Source organism: Pimephales promelas, chromosome 1 (genome assembly GCF_988280905.1).
Source record: "Pimephales promelas chromosome 1, fPimPro1.hap1.1, whole genome shotgun sequence".
NCBI classification, from domain to species: domain Eukaryota; kingdom Metazoa; phylum Chordata; class Actinopteri; order Cypriniformes; family Leuciscidae; genus Pimephales; species Pimephales promelas.
Window position 1 is genome coordinate 51,088,372 of NC_142769.1, and position 25,591 is coordinate 51,113,962.

The following is a 25,591-nucleotide window of genomic DNA, read 5'->3' on the forward strand; positions in this document are numbered from 1 at the left end:
CGTAGCATACAAAGAGCTGCTCTAACTCCCTAAAATCAGCAGAGCGCTGAATGTATACTGTTAAAGCCTGACCAGGGCAGAGTAAGTCAGGTTGATGCTCATCTTCCGAATTGGGAAGAACGGACAGCATAATCATTTTTCCTCTGAAATGAGTGGAGAGCACTTTGGGCACGTAGCCATGCCTCGGCTTGAGGACGACCTTATAGTCGTTAGGTTAAATGGTAAATGGACTGCACTTATATAGGGCTTTAAACAGACCAATGGCCACCAAAGTGCTTCACATATTGCCTCACATTCACCCATTCACTCACTCATTCACCGACGGTGGTGCCAGCCATACAAGGCGCCATCCAGCTTGTCGGGAGCTGCTGTGGTTAGGTGTCTCACACACACACACCTGGGGTTAGGTGTCTCACACACACACAGCTGTGGTTAGGTGTCTCACACACACACACCTGGGGTTAGGTGTCTCACACACACACAGCTGGGGTTAGGTGTCTCACACACACACACCTGGGGTTAGGTGTCTCACACACACACAGCTGGGGTTAGGTGTCTCACACACACACACCTGGGGTTTGGTGTCTTGCTCATGGACACCTCGACACTTGGTCAGGTGGAACTGGGGATTGAACCACCAACCTTTCGGTTATGTTTGGTTACATGAACCACTGAGCTACTTCCGCCTAAACTTGAGTCAGGAAGCGCTGACAGGTCTTGTAGGTCCCCCACTCGCTTGACCGATGCTGATGCTAGCAGTAATGCAGCCTTAAGTGAAAGTGGCTGGATCGAATGGAGAGCCTTTGAGAGCCCTAAGGACTGTGGATAGGTCCCATTGGGATTTGGTAAGAGAACAAGGCGGGTTAAGGCTCCTTGGCCCGGAAGCGGAAGACAGGAGCGTAGTGTGCTGCAATGGTGCCATGTAGACTTTTAAGCGTGTTTCCACTAGCCTAGGTTGGTTCCTCCAGAGAGCGGCCACCAGAAGAATTACACGCCTGTCTTTCCTGATCCGTCTGATGACCTGACTGGGCATAATGGAGGCTGGACCATTCGAAGGGCGAGCGCATCCGTGTTCTTCATAAAGAATATTGGCCAGAGAGAGTTGCCTTCGGAGGTGAAGAGGTCAACTTCTGCCTTGCTAAAGATGCTCCAGATCATTTGAATCATCTGGGGATGGAACTTATACCTGAATATCTAAATGTGGTCTTTACATAAGCAAATGAGTGATGAAGATGTGTTTACGTGCATGCGTTTACAAATTCTAAAAACACATAACAAAGTTTTAATGTCTGTATCTCGTCTCTGTTGTGAATTTCTGCCGTGTCTCCTCAACACCAGTGATGGTGACAAGGAAACATCTTTCCTTCCTCTTCAGCTTGTCTGTTTGAATCCCTCAAACCCTCCTCTCAATACAAAGACTGCATCTGAAATCCCACTCTTCACTATACAGTAGGTGAAACCAGTATGTGACAGGGGAATTATGTCCGAAATCACGGTACTCATGACCTACTTCTTCCTGCGAGACTCTACTAGCCCATGAGGCCACAGGAGAGGATTTATGAATGGCAGTGAAGCGATTCGACTGATTCTGGTAGGTCACGATAATGACAAATTGGCAAAGTTAGTACGTCTGGATTACATTCATACTACAAACACTCATACAGTCATAAAGTAATACTTATTCGTACCTAGTCAAGAGAGAATGTGATTTCGGACACAGCCGAACTCTCTCAATAATAAAATAATCAAGTCACCTTCATTTATATAGAGCTTTTAACAATACAGATTATTTCAAAGCAGCTTTACAGTGATAACAGTAAATAAAGTAACAGAGATTGTTTAGGCTCTACAGCAGCTCTAGAATAAAGTTATTGTCCAGCTAAAGTTAGTTTTGATTGATTCACTTCCGTTGCAAAGATCATTAGAACTACAGCTAGTAAATAGTCAAACACACTCCTTCATCTCACACACGTTTCTTTCTCTTTGACTGGAGACTCAAACAGGGGTTTTAAAGGCTCTCAGTAACCAGTATCACCAGTCTTCACTAATGAACTCAACACTCATCAATCAGATCATTAGTGGGTTGTTCAGTTCAAACACAAACAGGGAAAAAGTGACCAAAACCAGAGAAACACAAACATACATATAGAGTTGAAGAGGGATGTAACACGAGTTATACAGTCCAGCATTAACATTAAAGCAGCTGTTTAGTTATTAATATTAATAATGTTCAAATGTAAAGTATGAATGTTTATATGTATAACATTTCCAGATTAATGTCCATATTAACATAGACTGATACAAAACGACAGGCATCAAGATGCAAATAAGGGGAAAGAGTTGGAAAAATACACAAACGTAGAGGAAGTAAAATATGAAATAGGGGTTCTTGATGAAATAAACAAATGATGTTTTGATCTGAATGAGGGATGAGAGCAGATATAATAATCACGTAGTGTAAATCTGCAGACAGAAACATCAGACTCAGGACAGAAACACACGACCTCTAAAGTAAGAACATGTTCATTCTTCAAACACAATTACACTTTCAGATGTTAATATTGTCTATTATTGAATCAAGTTATGATCATGTTTTATAAGATGAATATGAGATTAAGTTTTAAATTGTGTTTTTCCTCAGAAATGGAGCAAACTCAATATTTGATTCTTCTTCTCATTGGTGAGTGTGTTTGTGGTTTATAGTTTGATCAGATTTGAGCCTGTTATGAAAAGCATTAAATCAAACGCTCTCTTTCACAGCTCTCTGCTCCGTATCTGAATGTGTTCAGCGTCAGTATCACTTTATAAACGTGAACAAGACCTGGACTGAAGCTCAGAGATTCTGCAGAGAGAATTACACAGATCTGGCCACCGTTGACAACATGAACGACATGAACGAGCTGAAGAAGAGTGTGAATGATGGAGGTGTTCAGTATGTCTGGATTGGGCTGCAGAAGACGGGTGTTGATAAATGGCAGTGGTCTTCAGGTGAACCTGCGCTCTATCTGAACTGGGGATCTGGACAACCTAATGGTGGAGCTGAGGAGTGTGCTGTGATAAAAAATGGAGAATGGCATGATTTTTTATGTAGTGACAGCCGGACTTTCATCTGCAATTCATCTAACAACAGTAAGTGCAGCTCCGTATAATCACAATAAACATTAATTCATGAGTTCACGCTTATAAATAAGTCAGATAGAATAAATGGTATGCAAATTTGGTGTGCTATCCGAGGAGAGGGTATTTGGCCCGAACCCAGAGTATTGTTGATGACGAGTTAATTGGATTGATTATTTGAGCGTGCTCCTCCTGAATTATGTGTGCTATGATGAGAGATGGACGATGGCATGATGAGTGATGTAGTAAAAGCCTGACTTTCATCTGCATTTCATTTTAACAACAGTAAGACACAACTTGAAGTCTTTTTCTAGACACAAACCGATATTGGACTGGAAATAAGATTTTAATTAATGCATGTTGATTTAATTAATGCATGCATGCATGTGACTTGATCCCGGATGTGTAGATCCCGGATGTGAGAGGACGCTGGCGCGTTTTGGCTGCCGCTTCTCACTCTGGACGAAACGTTTGTCTGCAACATAACGGTTCTACCTACTGACCTTGTTGGTACTAATGGTATTTGTTCCTGCCTCAAAATCTGGATTGTATCTCTGCCTGGTCGCCGTATCTGCTGCTTGTCACGTTGTGATTCTGCTGTGACCACCAAGCCAGCTCTCGCCTTCGGCACATCCCCGCTGTTTTCTGCAGTGATTACAGCAACATAGCCTGACTACTGGCCGGCTCGCACTCCGGAGCAGCCTGTCAGCTATGCGGCTACTGTCGACCTTTTTGCTGGCCTCTCTGTGGATTTCATCATCTACGGCTCTGACCATGGCGCTTCGATTCACGTCCTCACAGCTCCTCGGACTCAACTACTACGCACCTCGTCCATTGGACATCATCTCTACTTTGCAACAACATTGTCTTCTCCGTCGTCGCCCTTATATCCACCGAGGCTCCCGTCGCAATCTTTCCTACTACTTCAACGCCGAAAACAGTATTCCTTCTCTCTGGTCCAGCCGTAGTTCACTCCCGCCTGGACACCGGCGCAACAACAACATCCGCATACGTCATCCGCGCACTCATCACGTGACTTCATCTAACCTCCTGCCCGTCTCAACTTCCGCCACTTGGATTTCAAAACAAAAGCCTCTCAAGACAGCGCTATTCAATACAAGATCACTCAACAATAAAAGCCTGCTCCTCTGTGAATTCATCACTGACAATAAATTGGATTTTCTCTGTCTTACTGAAACCTGGCACAAACCCATGGACTATATTGCATTAAATCAGACCACTCCACCTGGATACTCTTTCATTGATAATCCCCGTCTGGACCGGCAAGGTGGTGGCATTGCAGTCATTTACCGCAGCATAATTTCGACCATCCCCATCCCGGTTGTATCCTCATTCGAACATTTGGCCTTTAGACTTCCTGGTTCCAAATCACTCATTGCCGCAGTCATCTACCGCCCTCCCAAAACTTGCTCATCATTTCTTTCCGATTTCACAGATTTTGTAACTCAGCTGTCCTCTATTTCACCGTCCGTCCTCCTCATTGGTGACTTTAACATTCATATCGACTCTCCGGAAGCAAAATTCACATCTGACTTTTTGGACATTTTAAACTGCCTCAACCTCACTCAGCATGTCACTTCGCCTACACATAATCACGGACATATCCTTGACCTGGTCTGTTCCACACCCTCTCTCACTATACATAGCCTTTCACTGACCGACCTCACAATCTCTGATCATCTGGCTATCACTTTGGATATCATCACCCCCTGTCCTTCTGCCAAACACACCAGAACAATTACATTTCGAAACCTGAAATCCATTAGTCACTTCGCCCTTACCTCCTCCATATCCCATGCCATCTCAACTTCTTCGCTTCCCTCTGCTCCAACTCTTATTCACAGTAAAAACAGTAAAGCAGCGTAAGAATAAAGAACAAACTGATTCATGAATCTGTTTCCATGTGTTTTTCTTAAAGTGAACACAGGACTCGTCTTTGTCAATCTGACGAAGAACTGGAGAGACGCTCAGAGTTTCTGCAGACAGAATAACACTGAACTGGTCAGTGTGAGGAACCAGAATGAGAGTCAACAGGTTCAGAAGTTCATCAATGATAATCAAATATCTGATGTCTGGATCGGTCTGTTCAGAGTCAGAGCCCCATGGCAGTGGTCAGATCAGAGTAACTCCTCTTTCAGAAACTGGGCTCGTGGTGAACCTGATAATCATGGAGGAAATGAAAACTGTACAATGATCAAACAGAACGCTCAGGATAAATGGGCAGACACCTCTTGCAACAACCAGTTTCCTTTTGTGTGTCATGAAGGTGAGCAGATCCTCACACACACACACACACACAGGGCCGGCTTTGCCGACAGGCGACACAGGCGGCCGCCTGGGGCGCCATCTGCTGGACGGGGCGCAAATTGCAGAATTGAAAAAAAAAAGTTAATTAAATGTTTGTATCGTATTATGAAAGCTGAGCACACGCTGTACACTTTTACTGTGCATTGTCCACACACTGCTTGTATTTGTCCATTTCTTTTACAAGATTATACAATCCTAAAAAACGACTGAGTGACTCAGACAGGCAGCTGTCAAACTCACGCGCGTTGCTCAGCAACCGGGAGTGGCGCGAAAACATCTGACAGCTGGTTTTAGCGCTTTAGTTTCCTCGGTGTGATACGCATGATTGCGTGCCTTCGGCTCAAAATAGTCCTCGTCGGCTTTGTTTCGACATGTTGACAAGGGGATGCCCGCGTATATTCAAAATGGTTGGTACACGCTGCTTTGTTTACGTTATGTGTATCTGCAGCCGGCCGACAGCTTCGGTTTTCCTTTTTGAATGACGAATATAGACTAATATATCTGCAGAAATAGACATTGACACACACACACACACACACACACACACACACACTCCACCCATCACCTCCAGATATCTTAAAGTTCACGCTACATGTCTGACATGACAGATTCCTCCACAGTGTGTGTTCTGCATGTTGTTTTTGATCAGTCTCTCTCTAGTGTTTGCTTGTGGTGTGTTTTGTGTCCAGATAAACTGATTCTGATCACTGAGACTCTGACGTGGACTGAAGCTCTGAGATACTGCAGACAGAATTATACGGATCTGGTCTCGGTTCATTCAGGCGAGATGCAGGAGGAGGTGATGAATGTGGTTAAACGTGCGTCTACTGAGGCGGTGTGGTTGGGTTTACGTCACTCCTGCACTGTGGGCCTCTGGTTCTGGGTGAGCGGAGAGACCGTGTGCTATCAGAACTGGGCTCCAGGGAACGGCACAGACGAGGACTGTGAGCGTACAGTGAGATCTGGAGCAGTTCAGTCTGGAGGAGATCAGCGCTGGATCAGCCGTCCTGAACACGATAAACTCAACTTCATCTGCAGCAGATATGAAGACTGAAGGAGATGTGTGTGTTCTTTCATAACTGGCAAATCTTTTCTTTTTTAACTGGCAAACACTTCTTGTACTCTTTTAATCAATTTACAATGATAATTTCTGTAACTGAAGATTATTGTGCAAGCCTTTAATATAAACTATTGCACACAATGTTTTAAAGACTTGATGAAATTAAAATATATTTTAAAATGTGGATATTAATTTGCATTAATATGTTTAAATATTGAATATAAGTCAATATTATATTTTTGAAACAGTTGATTTCATGGGATTTTGGTGGTTTGGCTTTCTTCTATTCACTGCTGTGTTTTGGACTAATCATATAATTAAAAATATACTTGTTTAAAAAGTGATTGTGAGCATCGATGTTTGTCTCAATGAATGAAATAGTTTATTCTTAAAGGAAAAAGTGGAAGTTGAGTATAAAATATTTTGCGAACTGGATTTGATGTTGAAACTAATTCAAAGGACAAACACACACAGCTTACTAATATAAAGACGTATACAGTACATCACAATATGCATTTGTGATATGGCACATGTACTCTACCAATTTGGAAAAAAAAATGCTTTTAGTTTCATGATTGACTTAAATAATTTAAAAAAATGCATTACTGCTGTTGTGAAAGATCACTGTAAAATAACAAAGAGATCTTTGTGAAATCTTCTAAAAAATGCTACAACATCTTTTGCATAAAAATTGAAACACGCTTAGACATCAACACTCATCATACAAACCTCAACAATGGTGACTATAAAGAAAAAGACTGGTGTGTGTGAGATGCGGCGCCGTTGTTCTGGGGCTTTCGCATTATCCAAGTGGATGCTGCACACTGGTGGTGGTTCAAAAGAAAACAGGAAATAAAATATCATGGTTTTGCATATATCATAGTATGAGAAGCTTAAAAATCTACTGTATGAATTCATCATAATGCATGTTTTGTTATTCATAAGCCATTTTCATTCATAAGAGATAAAACAAAGTTAAATTCAACAAGGAAAAGAAAAAAAGGAAAACAAAGGAGATTTAAGCCACTTGCTTGTGGATGAAACATGTTTCATGTAAAATAAAGAAATCAAAAACATATTGAGACAATGATTTTGTTTTGTTTTTTTTGTAATAGAACTTATACTAAGTAATATTGAGTAATATAACTTTAAGGATAAAACTGTGGGTCACATTAAAAGGGTTAAAAATGCAAGAATGTAAATCAAACCAAAATGCTATAGCCTTCTACAATTACCAAATAAAATATAGCTGCAAGCAGCCATTACCGGGGTCAAGCGCAAAGACAACAAACCAAGCCAAAATGCCTGGGAGTGTCAGACCAACTGCAACAATGAGCAATTACAGACATTTTAAGATGATTTTAGGCAAAAAAGGTGAAAAATCATATAGTCACTAATAATATGATTCAATGGTTTGTCACTTTTGACCAATAGGTGGCGAAGTTACAAAATTGATGTGATTTGGTCAGAGTGAGATAACAATGACAAATACAAAGTTTGGTGTTAATATGTCAAGGCATTGCTGCGTTATACGAAAACGGTTTCATCTACCGACACGAAATCCATACAATTTTGTCAGCACCGATTTAAGATGATATGATTCGATTTTGGTGAAAATCAGACAAATATTCTAGAGGTTAGATAAAAAGAAGGTTTTAAAAGAAAATAAAGATGGCAGACTTGAAGTTTGGCTGACTATGGCAAAATTGGTATCTATGTTTCCGGCATAGCCCAATGAATCTATTAAGACCAGTGTCATTACAATAAGCAAATATATTTAAAAGTTATTAGCATTTTTTTTAAATTTTGTTAACTTTTTTACTACAAGGTGGTGCTGCCCCGAAACTTTTTGAGGACCTAATAGGAGCAGCGATAACTCATTCCGAGTTTTGTAACAATACCCTAATTTGTTCATAAAGCATAGCATTTTATAGTTATAGACATTCATATTTATAAACGCCACACCTGACTTTGTTTGCATTTTCTTGTCACTTTCTATTAATATTTTGACATTTGGGAATGAACACATTGCCAGCGACATATGTTTCTGAACTTCCTATGCTGGTTTCATCTCGATCGGTCTAACTTTTTTGTTTTAAACGATAAATCACGTGGGGCGTGGCGCTTCTCGTCCGGTGTGCGACCCCCTTTACAGCCAACAGTTCACATTCCGAGAATAAATGAAAAGAATAATTGTGCTCCATTCCATAACAAATGCACGAAACAAGCTGACGTTTGTTGCTTGATAGACATTTCTATCTGAATGAAGCTTCATGTAATGAACGGTTTTCGACACAACTGTATCAGAAAGCAATAATGCTTTGAAACGCTTCATTTGGTCATCACTACAAACAAGAGGGCTTAAATACACAGACTAATTACAAGACAAGGAACACCGGTGAACAACGATCAGACAATTAACAAATGACAAGACACATGGCAGGACCACATGACAAACAGGGAATCACATGACAGACAAGAACAAGGAACAAAACAAAACCCAAACTGTGACACACCCAAAGATGAAAGTTCTGTCATTAATACTCACCCTTATGGTGTTCCAAACACGAGATGTATGTTCATCTTCAAAACACAAATGAAGATATTGTTGATGAAATCTGTGCGTTTTCTAGCCAGAACACTCATTTCTGGCCCAGATGTGTTTGACCTGATCTATCTTACTGGGGCCCAGATGTGTTTGACCTGATCTGTCTAGGGGACCAGATATGATTGACCTGGTCTATCTAACTGGGGTCCAGATGTGATTGACCTGGTCTATCTAACTGGGGTCCAGATGTGATTGACCTGGTCTATCTAACTGGGGTCCAGATGTGGTTGTCCTGGTCTATCTAACTGGGGTCCAGATGTGATTGACCTGGTCTATCTAACTAGGGTCCATATGTGTTTGACCTGGTCTATCTAACTGGGGTCCAGATGTGATTGACCTGGTCTATCTAACTGGGGTCCAGATGTGTTTGACCTGGTCTATCTAACTAGGGTCCAGATGTGATTGACCTGGTCTATCTAACTGGGGTCCAGATGTGTTTGACCTGATCTATCTAACTGGGGTCCAGATGTGTTTGACCTGATCTATCTAACTGGGGTCCAGATGTGATTGACCTGGTCTATCTAACTGGGGTCCAGATGTGTTTGACCTTGTCTATCTAACTAGGGTCCATATGTGTTTGACCTGGTCTATCTAACTGGGGTCCAGATGTGATTGACCTGGTCTATCTAACTGGGGTCCAGATGTGTTTGACCTGGTCTATCTAACTGGGGTCCAGATGTGTTTGACCTTGTCTATCTAACTAGGGTCCATATGTGTTTGACCTGGTCTATCTAACTGGGGTCCAGATGTGATTGACCTGGTCTATCTAACTGGGGTCCAGATGTGATTGACCTGGTCTATCTAACTGGGGTCCAGATGTGTTTGACCTTGTCTATCTAACTAGGGCCCATATGTGTTTGACCTGGTCTATCTAACTGGGGTCCAGATGTGATTGACCTGGTCTATCTAACTGGGGTCCAGATGTGTTTGACCTGGTCTATCTAACTGGGGTCCAGATGTGATTGACCTGGTCTATCTAACTGGGGCCCAGATGTGTTTGACCTGGTCTATCTAACTGGGGTCCAGATGTGTTTGACCTTGTCTATCTAACTGGGGTCCAGATGTGTTTGACCTTGTCTATCTAACTGGGGTCCAGATGTGATTGACCTGGTCTATCTAACTGGGGTCCAGATGTGTTTGACCTTGTCTATCTAACTGGGGTCCAGATGTGTTTGACCTGGTCTATCTAACTAGGGTCCAGATGTGATTGACCTGGTCTATCTAACTGGGGTCCAGATGTGATTGACCTGGTCTATCTAACTGGGGTCCAGATGTGTTTGACCTGGTCTATCTAACTGGGGTCCAGATGTGATTGACCTGGTCTATCTAACTGGGGCCCAGATGTGTTTGACCTGGTCTATCTAACTGGGGTCCAGATGTGTTTGACCTTGTCTATCTAACTGGGGTCCAGATGTGTTTGACCTTGTCTATCTAACTGGGGTCCAGATGTGATTGACATGGTCTATCTAACTGGGGTCCAGATGTGTTTGACCTTGTCTATCTAACTGGGGTCCAGATGTGTTTGACCTGGTCTATCTAACTGGGGTCCAGATGTGATTGACCTGGTCTATCTAACTGGGGTCCAGATGTGTTTGACCTGGTCTATCTAACTGGGGCCCAGATCTGATTGACCTGGTCTATCTAACTGGGGTCCAGATGTGTTTGACCTGGTCTATCTAACTGGAGCCCAGATGTGATTGACCTGGTCTATCTAACTGGAGCCCAGATGTGATTGACCTGGTCTATCTAACTGGAGCCCAGATGTGTTTGACCTTGTCTATCTAACTGGGGTCCAGATGTGTTTGACCTGGTCTATCTAACTGGGGTCCAGATGTGATTGACCTGGTCTATCTAACTGGGGTCCAGATGTGTTTGACCTGGTCTATCTAACTGGAGCCCAGATGTGATTGACCTGGTCTATCTAACTGGGGCCCAGATGTGATTGACCTGATCTATCTAACTGGGGTCCAGATGTGTTTGACCTTGTCTATCTAACTGGGGTCCAGATGTGTTTGACCTGGTCTATCTAACTGGAGCCCAGATGTGATTGACCTGGTCTATCTAACTGGGGCCCAGATGTGATTGACCTGATCTATCTAACTGGGGTCCAGATGTGTTTGACCTTGTCTATCTAACTGGGGTCCAGATGTGTTTGACCTGGTCTATCTAACTGGGGTCCAGATGTGATTGACCTGGTCTATCTAACTGGGGTCCAGATGTGTTTGACCTGGTCTATCTAACTGGGGCCCAGATCTGATTGACCTGGTCTATCTAACTGGGGTCCAGATGTGTTTGACCTGGTCTATCTAACTGGAGCCCAGATGTGATTGACCTGGTCTATCTAACTGGAGCCCAGATGTGATTGACCTGGTCTATCTAACTGGAGCCCAGATGTGTTTGACCTTGTCTATCTAACTGGGGTCCAGATGTGTTTGACCTGGTCTATCTAACTGGGGTCCAGATGTGATTGACCTGGTCTATCTAACTGGGGTCCAGATGTGTTTGACCTGGTCTATCTAACTGGAGCCCAGATGTGATTGACCTGGTCTATCTAACTGGAGCCCAGATGTGATTGACCTGGTCTATCTAACTGGAGCCCAGATGTGTTTGACCTTGTCTATCTAACTGGGGTCCAGATGTGTTTGACCTGGTCTATCTAACTGGGGTCCAGATGTGATTGACCTGGTCTATCTAACTGGGGTCCAGATGTGTTTGACCTGGTCTATCTAACTGGGGCCCAGATCTGATTGACCTGGTCTATCTAACTGGGGTCCAGATGTGTTTGACCTGGTCTATCTAACTGGAGCCCAGATGTGATTGACCTGGTCTATCTAACTGGAGCCCAGATGTGATTGACCTGGTCTATCTAACTGGGGTCCAGATGTTTTTGACCTGGTCTATCTAACTGGAGCCCAGATGTGTTTGACCTTGTCTATCTAACTGGGGTCCAGATGTGTTTGACCTGGTCTATCTAACTGGGGTCCAGATGTGATTGACCTGGTCTATCTAACTGGGGTCCAGATGTGTTTGACCTGGTCTATCTAACTGGGGTCCAGATGTGTTTGACCTGATCCGTCTAGGGGTCCAGATGAATTTGACCAGGTCTAATAAAAAACGATTTTATTACAAATATAAAATAATTGACTGACAATAAATGTATCACCGAAGATGAACACCAACTTGTCTTGATCAAATGAAAGAAAGAAAAATGTCTGAGGCTTCCTCTGTGAAGAGCAAATATGGCTGCACCAGAACATAGAACGAAATCCCACCCGTTGTCTCACAGTGGTCTGTCTCCATCTTTATATTTAAAAGTCTGTCAGAAACGTGTCTGCTGTGTCCTGATGGCATCTGTCACAGTTGCTAGGCGACAGGAGCGGTGGCGGGAACAGCTGGTGATGTAAACAGGAAGTCCTGAGTATTTAGAGCGTCTTGTTGAACAACATTCACTTCCACCTTTGTGACCTTGGAAGGATTCAGTTCTGAATCAGGACACAGTTATAGTGTAACTTTCCTGTGGTTTCAATAAAACTAACAGATGAATACGACTGAATGAAACGTAATGAAATATGACTTGAACAATAACACACTGTTTCTCCTGTTTCACATCAGAGATGCAAATATTGTCCAACCTGAACGTCTAAATGTGGACATAAACAAATGAGTGACGAGGATGTGTTTGCATGCAAAAATATTCATGTTTCATAAACAAAGAAAAAAACAGTAAACAACAGGAGCATGAAAAATATATATTTTTTTTAACAATGTTTTAATGTCCGCATTCTAGCCAATCACAATCAAGCATTATTAGACAGAAGAAATAAAGACACATGCATTCTGAAACAGCAGAAGATGATATTATTTCAGTGAGATAATGAGAGTCTAATAATCTTTACTAACATGGTATATGAGCTTCAGGAGAATGAAAATATGATATGAGCACTTTAAAGGGGTCATGAACTGGCTATTTAAATTTTATTATATTGTTGTCTGAGGTCAATTTATGACGTTCCCTTGATTTTTGCATTCAAAAACATCAAAATGAATAAGAAATAGGCTATTTTGTACCCAAGTTGTGAGCCTTCCTGAAAAACGGTCGTTTTTTATGGGCGTGTCGCACTGAAGACTTGGAAGTAAACACCCACTGCTGTGAGTGGATAACAGTTTTGCATATTATAATGAGTTTCACTCACCCGTCGGTGGACGTGGGGGAAAACGTTCAATGTTGTAAAATGGCAACCGGACTCGTCCATGTTCGACCAAGAGTCCGTGTGTTATTCCTGTCAGATCCAATATAGACGGCACAGCACCGTTCTTTACTCTTAATCGGTCTGCAGATCTAGTCTTGTTGACAAAACAATCCTCAGTGAAATGAAGCGAACAGACGACGATGTTTTACCCTCATCAGCTGGAACGTCATTAAAAATAAAGTTTATCCATGCAGTCCTATTGGAATCCAGAGGAAGCTTATGCAGCGACTGTCTTCCACAACCAGGCACTGCACAATATTCTGTGTTTCTCAGTAGCTCCATCCGGTTTGTCATCACGAGGTAGGCATGCATGTTAGGCTACTTAGCTATGCATGTAATGCGCGAATCGGTGGGCGGGGCTAAACCGGACGTGAAGTAGGTGTTGATCTTCTTCTGCGGGGTGGTGTTTTAACCCCTTCGACGTCATAGTTCCCCACTTTTAAAAACGAGTCGTTTTCAGAGGCTGGTGTCAATAAAAGCTTTTATTAATGAACCTTCTATCGCCCTACAATCCATCGCATTCTTTAAGATCACTAAATTCGAGGCTTCTGGTCATTCCACTAAAGGAGGGAGGGCATTCTCGCATTTAGCTCCAAAACTCTGGAATAGCCTTCCTGATATTGTTCGAGGCTCAGATTTGCTGTTCCAGTTTAAAACTAGATTAAAGACACATCTCTTTAGTCAAGCATTCACTTTTCAGCTCCAGTTTGTATCCAGCCTCTCAAAGGAGAATTCAGATGCCCCAACACCTGCGATGAGACGACTCAACGCCTATGAAGAGACGACTCAACGCCGGCGATATGTTATGCCCTAAATTATTACATTAGTAACTAAATGTGTTTTTCCATGTACATGTCTGAAATGCACTTTCTGTAAAGCTGCTTTGAAACAATATGTATTGAGTATTTACTTTTATTTTCGTCTTGTCTTTTTAATCCCTCAATCCCTCTCAAAACAAACTCTCAGAATAATAAATCTCACTCCTTCATCTCACACACGTTTCTTTCTCTTTGACTGGAGACTCAAACGGGTTTTTAAAAACTCTCAGTAACCAGTATCACCAGTCTTCACTAATGAACTCAACACTCATCAATCAGGGGTGCTTTTCAAATTCAACAATATGCAAATATATTGAAACAAAGGTAGACAAACACAAATACGGAGGAAGTAAAATATGAAAATAAGTTCTAGAGAAATACACAAATGATGTGATGATCTGAATGAGGGGTGCGAGCAGATATAATAATCACGTAGTGTAAATCTGCAGACAGAAACATCAGACTCAGGACAGAAACACACGACCTCTAAAGTAAGAACATGTTCATTCTTCAAACACAATTACACTTTCAGATGTTAATATTGTCTGAACGATTCATTCATGTTACCGAAACTGTCATATTTTACTCCAAAATTAATCTGTGAATCTTTGATTTCTGAGTTTTTCACTGTTTCTCCCTCAGAAATGGAGCAAACTCAATATTTGATTCTTCTTCTCATTGGTGAGTGTGTTTGTGGTTTATAGTTTGATCAGGTTTGACTCTGTTATGAAAAGCATTAAATCAAACGCTCTCTTTCACAGCTCTCTGCTCCGTATCTGAATGTGTTCAGCGTCAGTATCACTTTATAAACGAGAACAAGACCTGGACTGAAGCTCAGAGATTCTGCAGAGAGAATTACACAGATCTGGCCACCGTTGACGACATGAACGACATGAACGAGCTGAAGAAGAGTGTGAATGATGGAGGTGTTCAGCATATCTGGATTGGGCTGAAGAGGATGAATGTTGATAAATGGCAGTGGTCTTCAGGTGAACCTGCGCTCTATCTGAACTGGGAACCTACACAACCTGATGGCAGAGATGAGTGTGCTTTCATGAAAAATGGACAATGGCATGATTGGCCATGTAGTAACAGCCTGACTTTCATCTGCAATTCATCTAACAGTAAGTGCAGCTCCCAATAATCACAATAGACATTAATTTATTAAAGAAACACGATATACAGTACTATACTGTAAAATTTAATTAGTTAGACTTACTTCAAAAAAAAATTATGCCAAACCAATTGCCTTAAAAAAGTGAAATAGGAATAGCATGTTATACTGATAAAATCTTACTTAGTATAGTTCACATACACAAGAGTTCTAGGAACTAAAGTACTTGATAATTTACTTCACATTTACAGTACTCTTGACTTAGTATAACTACCCCTTTAAACCTTGCTGTAAAACAAAATGGCCAAATTCTGACAGTAACACACTTTAACATTAAAACGTAGATTGAAAGTAGAAAATAGCCAACAGGAATATATTTTGAATTAACAGCGCTCAAAGTCAACGCTCAGAGGCTGTGTACCAAATCACACCATAATTCACTATTCCCAACATAAGTTCACTAAAATAGTCCATGTGACAGAGTGAATGAATATGTGAATTTAAATACAATAAACCTGTCTACAGACCAGTTTAACATTATTTCATTCATAAGTTCTTGGTGAGAATTCGATGTTTTATGGTGACTTCAACTGAAACACATTAGAATTAAACCTCAGTTAATTAATAAGAACTTCTGTAGAAGTCTGACAGACTAGTTAACCAATATTTTAGTGTGCAGTTTAACATCTTCACCTGTTTGATGTTTCTCTCAGTCAGATCTTTGTGTCTGAAGTATTTTAGAGAAATGTAACATATCATAATGGAGATATATAAATTTGCAATTGTATTATCAGGAAAATCATCATACATATTTTGTGAAAATTTAATGTATCATCCACTGAAGAAACAGTCTTTGAATGAAGTATTCTGATGCTATTATTCACATTAAAAACCATAAACCGACGTAAGAATAATGAACAAACTGATTCATGAATCTGTTTCCATGTGTTTTTCTTAAAGTGAACACAGGACTCGTCTTTGTCAATCAGATGAAGAACTGGACAGACGCTCAGAGTTTCTGCAGACAGAATAACATTGATCTGGTCAGTGTGAGGAACCAGAATGAGAATCAACAGGTTAAGGATTTCATCAGTTCAAGATCTGCTACTGATGTCTGGATCGGTCTATTCAGAGTCAGAGACCCATGGCAGTGGTCAGATCAGAGTAACTCCTCTTTCAGAAACTGGGCTCCTGATCAACCTAATGTTAGAGGAGATAATGAAAACTGTACAATAACTGAACCAAACGCTCAGGGTAAATGGCATGACACCTCTTGCAATAACCAGTTTCCTTTTGTGTGTCATGAAGGTGAGCAGATCCTCACACACACACACACACACACACTCCATTCATCACCTCCAGATACAATACAATACAATACAATTTTATTTGTATAGCACATTTAAAACAACTGACGTTGACCAAAGTTCTTAACAAGACCGAGAAGACAAACAAAACAAATAACAATATACATAAAACACACATATCAAGATATATTAAAAGCTATAGAGAAAAAATATGTTTTCAAAGTAGATCTAAAAATTGACAAAGTTGGAGCAGATCTAATGTCTGGTGCGAGGGACAGATAGTAAGTTAGAATCCCCCGATCTAAGTGACCTTGACTGTGTGGGCGAATGTAGTAGTTCAGATAAGTACTGTGGAGACTTAAAAACAAATACAAAACTTTAAAATCAATTCTAAATTTAACCGGTAGCCAGTGAAGCGAAATCAAAACAGGTGTAATGTGTTCAAATTTCCGCTTCCCTGAGAGAAGGCGTGCTGCTGCGTTTTGGACTAATTGTAAACGAGTGATGCATTTCTGAGGGGCACCAACATATAATAGCTAGGATGCAATTCATGAAAATTGGGCACTTCTGGAAAAGTTTTTGATTTTTGGCAGGGTGTTAGGTATAGGCCTAAGGTTTTTAAAAAACCATGGATACAAGTTGGGGTCGCCCCCCTAGTGGCAGTCATCCATAAAATCCAAATTGGCCCCCGGCGAAAAGAGAGAAGGTTATATCTCATCTTCCTTTAGTCTTAAATTGTTGTATAATGTAATTTTTTCTACTTTGTTTGATACAAGTAATCCAATTCTGATATATTCTTCTTATTTTAAGTGAATTTACATGTTAAATCTGTTATCATAGTCATATTTAGTTCAAATAAACTGTCAATTTCTCTGAAAAAGTCACACTGAAATATTACTCAGGGCCCTCCCATATTTTTACCTCCAAGGTATGCTTTTCTTTGTTGATAGGACAGGTCTTTATCACTATAGTGTCAAAAATCACATGTTGTGACCAAAGGGACCATTGTTGAGGCTTTAAATCTGAATCAGGTGTGTTAAATAAGGGAGACATGCACAACATGCAGAGCAGTGGGTCGCGAGGACTGGAGTTGAGAACCCCTACTTTAAATGAACACAACTTCAGAACTATGCCACAGTGAAAAGTTATATTGTTAAGGATCAATACTGCATTTTAGTCAAATAACATCAAAAAACAATACATACTTAAACATCATGTATTTATAAAAATAATAAAAAAAATAATTTTCATCATTATTAGTACAGCCTCCCTCACACTTGCTCAATAAGGTACAGCAAAGTCCAGCTCGGTGGCACTTACAGTTGCCCTTACAGGCAACCACACAGCCACAGTTGAGGAGGAGTGAGCATCCCTTACTGACATCTTCCAGATCTGTCCAATGTGGCACCCAGACTTTGGTTCAGTCATTCCATTCCCAACCCTACTCACTGGGGTCTGGAATCTCTGGAGTTTTGGAGAGGGACTGCTTCCAGACAAAAGCTGCAGTGTACAGGGCACACTTCCCATGCAGGAATAAGGCATGCTGGCTAGGGGGGATTGAATCCAGGGACTTGAGGCCATGAGTGAAAAGAAGCATCCGGGCTTCATTGACTGACTTGACACCGTAGTTCTTACTATACATGAGTACAGTCAACAACTGAAACAACTCATCTTTATTTTGACTGTCCTTGAGGAACCTCTGCCATTGAGCTCCCTTTGGCAGAGGTATCTTAGTGGAGACTCATGTTCTGTACCCTGCTTTCCCACCACGCTTAACACGAGTCTGGGATTTGAGACTTGCCTCTATATACTTGTCCCAGACTGCATCCACTCTTGTCGTCTTGTCAGTCATCAGGCTGTGTATTACTGCTGCCATATCAAGCACAACCACAGAAGCTTCTTTGGCTGATGGAGAGGGGCCAGGATATATGAATGAATGAATGAATGAATAGCAGCAGCAGCAGCAGAAGATCATACAGATTAACAGAAGATTTTAAGTAAAGACTAGCCGATTGAAAATGGTTGCGGCAGAAGCAGAGCTTAAAGGTGCCGAATCCTTGTTCACCCTATCTAAGACAAACAGAAAATATGATACAAACCTGGCATTCCTGGTAAGCACCTAAGAATATCTGACTTGGTTCCTGACTGCAGCTTGCCTTGATCAGACAAAGATGGAGGCTCACGCTGATTCTCAAGCTTGAAGAAGTCATCGATGTCCAGATCAGGACGGGCTCGTAGGGACATGAAGAGCTTGGTGACAAGAGCTGTATTTGCCTTGGCAGACCCCAACTCGCGGGCACCCTTCTTCAGATCCACGGGTGGCCTGTTCGTGAATGTGAACAAATTGGCCCTTGGAATGACATCAGATAGGGGCTTGGTGGCTTTTTCTATTCTGTCGCTTACAAACTCTGTGAACATGGCTAATTGCCAATGTTAGGAGCTTCCCTGAGGGATCTCATGATCAAGGACCTCACCAGTGTCTAGGGTGATGAGCTTGTACCCATTTCTTTGAAGAGATTGACTATTTTATCTTCCTTTGCAAGATCGCATAGTTCTTTCAGATTATTGAGGAACTTCTTCTGTTCAGCAGCTGAGGACTCTGGATGTTCCAGACTTTCCTTCTCGCTTGAGGCAGAGAAACAGGCAACCTCAAACTCATCAATGGTCTGTAGCACTTCCGGTTTTGAGAGCTTTTTTATCACCTTCTCCTCCTGCAGGCCATGAAAGCCCTTTGAACCACTGTCCTCCTTTCAGAAACTTAATACTGTGTTCCTGGCTCTGATCAAGCGTCATAAGGGAGAATTTTTTATCTCCACGTTGGACCCCAATCTTCCCCGCCATGAACGCCTCGTGGACTGCTGGATGGGTATCTGGCAGGTTTGCTTTAGGAATACTGGCATCCAACGGGCATAATTTGTATGCCCAAAGGCAAATAACCAGGGGCACAAATCTTCAAGGGCATTCAGGGTCAGTGGCCAATTCCCCACTCTCTGACCCAGGATGAGGCGGCAGGTGATCATGAGGTAGTCTCTAACTGTTAACCAGTAAGAGGTTGTTGGAGCATTATCCCTGTCGACTCGTCCACATCTCCATGCTTCCAGGCCCATAGCCCTCTTGGCAGTTACTCCTCATATGCCTGTATTTTGAGTACGAGGAGCCAGGCAAGGGTAAGCTGATGGGCATACCGTGTACGTTTGACATGCTTGCCGCATGGTAGAGATGCTTCAACACCAGTATTGAAGATCTTTGCAAGGGCAAACAACCGGTCCCATCCAGAGCCAGCTAATTGAGAAATGAAGCTGAATTTCCCAATATTAGATAGCTAGCTAGCAAGCTACCAAGAGCTAACAAGCTCAGTAATCAACATGGCGAATTCAAACTACTACACTAGGAATGTGGGCAAGTCAGTCAGTGTACACTTAAAATATGTAAAATAACTGTACAGTTACTCACATATGGTCCTTGTATCATATCAAGTAAAAAAAGTGTCATCATACAAAAATTTAAGACTAAAAGAAGCTGAGATATAACCTTTTCTCTTTTCGGCGGGGGCCAATTTGGATTTTATGGATAACTGCCACTAGGGGGACGACCCCAACTTGTATCCATGGTTTTTTAAAAACCTTAGGCCCATAACTAACACCCTGCCAAAAATCAAAAACTTTTCCAGAAGTGCCCAATCTTCATGATTTTTCACGTATTCCTTCCCAGCTATAAGGAATTACAATAGTCCAATCTGGATGTTACGAATACATGCATAGCAATCTCAAAGTTTAACCTTGGCTAAAAGCCGAAGATGATAAAAACAGGACTTAACCACAGCACTTATCTGTTTATCGTATTTAAAGTTGTTATCAAGCCAGACCCCCAGATTCCGAACACAGGACGTACTGTAAGGTGACAACGATTGTAGATCAAAGTCGTGAGCACTACGATCATTGGGGCCAAACAAAATAATTTCAGTTTTGCTCTCATTGGGACTCAAAAATTACTAGCAAGCCAGAGTTTTAATTCGTCCAGAAAGTCAAGTGTTGGCTTTAAAGCTAGCTTGTCATCACGCTTCAAAGGCAAGTAAATTTGAGTGTCATCAGCACACAGATGGAAAGAGACCCCATGTCTAGATAAAATAGAACCCAGGGGGAACATATACAGTTTAAACATACAGATATCTTAAAGTTCACACTACATGTCTGACATGACAGATTCCTCCACAGTGTGTGTTCTGCATGTTGTTTTTGATCAGTCTCTCTCTAGTGTTTGCTTGTGGTGTGTTTTGTGTCCAGATAAACTGATTCTGATCACTGAGACTCTGACGTGGACTGAAGCTCTGAGATACTGCAGACAGAATTATACGGATCTGGTCTCGGTTCATTCAGTCCAGATGCAGGAGGAGGTGATGAATGTGGTTAAACGTGCGTCTACTGAGGCGGTGTGGTTGGGTTTACGTCACTCCTGCACTGTGGGCCTCTGGTTCTGGGTGAGCGGAGAGACCGTGTGCTATCAGAACTGGGCTCCAGGGAACGGCAAAGACGAGGACTGTGAGCGTACAGTGAGATCTGGAGCAGTTCAGTCTGGAGGAGATCAGCGCTGGATCAGCCGTCCTGAACACGATAAACTCAACTTCATCTGCAGCAGATATGAAGACTGAAGGAGATGTGTGTGTTCTTTCATCACTGTTTTAAACTAGCAAACACTTCTTGTTTTTATCAGTGCTTATATCATTTTACAATGATAATTTCTGTTCCTGAAGATTATTGAATGAGTCTTTTTAATATCAGATTTTAAAATACTTCTATTAAAAACTATATATATGTTTTAATGACCCCCTGAAATAAAAATAAATTTTAATATGTGGTTAAATTTACATTTTAAATTTAGTCACTTCCAGAAACACAACTGAATATTTTTGACAGTCTGTTCAATGTACTTGCAGTCAAGTAGAAAGTAGAAAAGAAAAGAAAAAGCAAAGCTCAATCATATAAGTTTATTTCATGTGATCTTGGTATTCTGGTGGTTTGGCAACTTTCTTCACTCCTTTGTTTTGCACTACTCATACAATAAAAAAATACTTGTTTAAAAAGTGATTGTGAGCATTGATGTTTGTCTAAATGAAATGAAATATAGTTTATACTTAAAGGAAAAAGTGGAAGTTAGATGAGTATAAAATATCTTGTGATCTGTATTTGATGTTGAAACTAATCCAAAGGAGCACCAGCTCAAATTAACTGACTTTATAAAAAACTTCTGCTGTGTGAAAGATCACAGTTCTGAGTGAAATTTAAAAAAAAAAAAATGCTACATCTTTTGCTTAAAAATTGAGACACACATAAACATCAACATTTGTCATACAAACCTCAACAATGATAACAAAAATAAATAAATAATGATGTGTGGTGAGAAATTGTTGTATTGAAAGAAATTATTGTGTGTATTGAATTGTGTGAGAAAATATTGCGGCACGCAATGCATGCTGGGAGTCATGAATGAGTTATGTTTGCGGGCATGAAACCTGTCACCATTGTTGTGTTTCATATGCTGATTATTAACTCTTTCCCCGCCAGCGTTTAAAAAAAAGTTGCCAGCCACCGCCAGGGTTTTTGACGATTTTCTCTAAATTTTAATGCCTCCCTGAATATTTTCTTCCATGAATATATGAAGATGATATATATAAAAATAAAGATCTGAGCCTCTGCTTTTAGGCAAAAAAAAAAACGTTTTTATTTTATCTTCATTTGTTCTTTTTTTATTGCCTCTTGAACAGAGGTAGGTTTTGTCAAAAACACAACATTTTGGACAAAAAACTAAGAAAAAGGTATTTTTATCAAACAAGTGCATTTAAAAGCAGAATACATTCAGATGTTGTTTTCATATATAAAACTTTCCAAAATAAATTAAAAACATAAATAAATGTAAAATATATCAAATTTCCCAGGATGTAAGGGAAATGTAACTTTTGCAATAAAACTTCTGCCTCTGCCTCTCTGTGTTCTACCTGTGAATAATGAATAATTGGAATTACAATAAAAAGGCCTAGACACACACACACACACAAATACATATTACAATGTGGTAAATGTGCACAAAGAGAGAAATAATTTGACAATTACACCTTCATATTTAGACAGCCACACATAAATGCCTGCACACACACATAAATATTATAGTGTCATAATACAAGTATTATACGATCTATCTGCGTCACGTCCATGGCTAGAACTTTCTGTGACAAGTTGACAACATGTGCATCTCTCTCACTGACTACTTCGTCCCGATCAGATTCAGAATGATCAAATAAAGAGTGATCGGACTCCGAGTCCATTAACCTCCAGTACTTCAGCCATATACCTCTGCATTGTCTGTCTGATACATTCTCACTACTCCACTGTTTGAGACGATTGCAATCTGTTTCTCTGATCAAAGAGTTGCGCAATCATTCAGGACATGCGCGCGGGTCTTCCTTACCGTATACCACCTAAAACACGGATACCCGGAAAATTCCGTGTTTGGCGGTGATGCGTTTTTTCATTAAACCCGGAAAATTCCGTGTTTGGCGGGGAAAGAGTTAATGTCTGTGAGTGTATAATTAACAGCGTTTATTAACTTCTTAATCACAGCATTTTATCATTTTTTTCATATCTGTCAGTGTTGGATGTCAATAATGATATTAATGATAAAACAATTAATGATAAAACACACTTCTGATTAGTGATTAGACTTATGTGAACAGTGAATAAGAGCACTTCACAAGGTCAGCATAAAATACAGGAAACATTAGGTGATATTATGTATTGATGTCCTCTACTGTATTAAAAGTGTTTTCCGAAACACACTGTTAAAAGCAGCCAAAATAAACTAATATCAGAAGTCAAGAGGAAATACTGATCACCACAATGGTGACTTCAAATATTTGTTCCTCTTTCCTTTAGTGTTTCTTCGCTAATGGTCAATCATCACTTAATCTCATTAACTACAACACAACTTTGTTATTTTATTTGTAGTGTGGACATATATTAACAACACTGAGGATTATTAATAAAACCGGCGGTTTCTGCCAGCGCAGTCTCATCCCAAGACGTCATATAACTGACATCTTGGGACGTCTTTTGACCATTCGTCAACATCCGCCTTTTTAGGGTACCCTTAAACGTCGGTTAGATGACGTTATCGGATCCTAACTCTACCCCAGACCTAAACCTACCCCTAAACCTACCCCGTCACCTAGTCAACGTTAAAGGTAAAGCGTCAGTTGTATGACGGCCCGGGATCGTCGTTTAAGGGTACCCTCAAAAGGCGGATGTTGACGTATGGTCAAAAGACGTCAGTTTGACAACCAAACACGCAAGAAGTGACAAGGAAATAACAAAATCACGTGAGAGGAGTTTCCGTGTAAGACTGGAATTTTAGCGAAAAGGAGAGAGAAAAAAACACATTATTTGGAGGAGGACATGATTGGGGAGACGTGGGGAGCAATGATTGTGTGTTCTGCAAGAGTCGGGGGTAAATACATAATTTTGCAATGTGCTGCTGTTGCTGCTGGTCAAGCAAATGTGTGTGGTTTGTTTCTGTTTGATATAATTGTAAATATATCTATTGAAATACTGATATTCTGGTCTATAACGCCTCCCCGAACTTCCCGCTGCTCTGTATCTTGCTCTCTCATTGGCTGTAGGTCATCGCCGATGTAGTTTTCAGTCAGAACACATTCACACAGCAGGATTTTGAATCGCCAACAGGTCCAAACATTTAGTATGTTAAATATCTCACGGGTGTATAGGCGACTCGTCGATGATTCTCTCAGATCGCGTCTTTGATAATTCACACTGCGTGAACAAGCAACGATTTGTCTTTGATTTTGAGCATTTGTCGGCGATTTTGCAAAAGTGAAAATCAGGCTTAAATTCGTGCAGTGTCAAGTCAAGTCACCTTTATTTATATACCGCTTTTTACGATAGGGGAGAGCGGGGAACAAACAACGCATTTTGGTTTTGGCTCAATTAATAAAAAAATAATTATTTTAGATTATTATTTTTTTCCACAAGCAACATACACATTTCTGCTACAAATGAACACTTAAAAGTTTTTTTCTAGGACCTACCATTTTCGTACAGTTGCACTGAAAGTGACAGAAGTGCAAATGTTACAGCTTACCCCATATGTGGGGTTAATTGTAACAGACAGAGGGGTTAGTTGTAACACTTGTGTGTAACACACATAATTCAGTACTATTTTATTTGTATAGTTTGATATTGTTTGTGCATCTGTATTGACCGATATCCATACATCCATCCCTCATCCAATCATCTTTCTATTGTGGATCAATATCATGGATAGAGATAGAAAAGGGCTGCACAGTTTTGCGATAAATAATAATAAATAAAATTATAAAATATTGTAATTGCAATTAAATTAGATTTGTGTGTGGCGGCTGCATGTACAATTATTATTATTAATAATAATAATAATAACAGTAATAATAATACAAATGAGCTCAATTTATTACATTAAAAACAGGCCATATTTTTAATAAACAAACAAGTTATCATTCACAGTACACTAAATTTTAAACATTTTAAATTGCAACATTGTTTGTGAACGTCTAACAAAGTTAAATGTATACTCAAACCTGAAAAGTTGTGTGTACGTACCAACTGTACGTATGCTTCACTCCAAAACTATTAATGCTTTTGTAAAACGGTGATCATTAGTAGTAACGTTAGCTACGAAGTTGCCGAGGGATTTTGCTGACAGTTATCCGAATTCTCACAGACCGCAGTCTGTATCGAGTTGATAACGCTAATGTGAATGAGACATCCCTTATGAAAAACAACTATAGGAACTATAGGAATCTTGTAGTATTTTAGGACAAAATATTATAGTAACGTTAATCCTATATGTAACAGATCTGAGTCCTAAGATTTAACTCTTAAACCGCTAGATCAATTCTAGGTTCTAAAGGAGTGGGGTGGAAAAAATAAAACTCATGATGGAG

At 40.6% G+C, this 25,591-nt stretch overlaps 2 protein-coding genes across 2 annotated transcripts; both read left to right on the top strand.

The window, feature by feature from the left end:
* The first annotated feature begins 2,408 nt into the window (after nucleotides 1-2,408).
* Nucleotides 2,409-6,674, top strand: LOC120461229 (C-type mannose receptor 2). The gene is made up of 5 exons (XM_089131606.1): nucleotides 2,409-2,511; nucleotides 2,642-2,680; nucleotides 2,761-3,129; nucleotides 5,057-5,404; nucleotides 6,135-6,674. Exons 2-5 carry the CDS (start codon nucleotides 2,644-2,646, stop codon nucleotides 6,497-6,499), a joined length of 1,119 nt encoding a protein of 372 aa, XP_088987732.1. The 5' UTR covers nucleotides 2,409-2,511; nucleotides 2,642-2,643; the 3' UTR covers nucleotides 6,500-6,674.
* A 7,928-nt stretch (nucleotides 6,675-14,602) lies between these two features.
* LOC120461228 (C-type mannose receptor 2) lies at nucleotides 14,603-21,645 on the top strand. The gene is made up of 5 exons (XM_089131645.1): nucleotides 14,603-14,672; nucleotides 14,824-14,862; nucleotides 14,943-15,305; nucleotides 16,256-16,603; nucleotides 20,886-21,645. The coding sequence occupies exons 2-5, from the start codon at nucleotides 14,826-14,828 to the stop codon at nucleotides 21,248-21,250; spliced, it is 1,113 nt and encodes a 370-aa protein (XP_088987771.1). The 5' UTR covers nucleotides 14,603-14,672; nucleotides 14,824-14,825; the 3' UTR covers nucleotides 21,251-21,645.
* The last annotated feature ends 3,946 nt before the right edge of the window (nucleotides 21,646-25,591 follow it).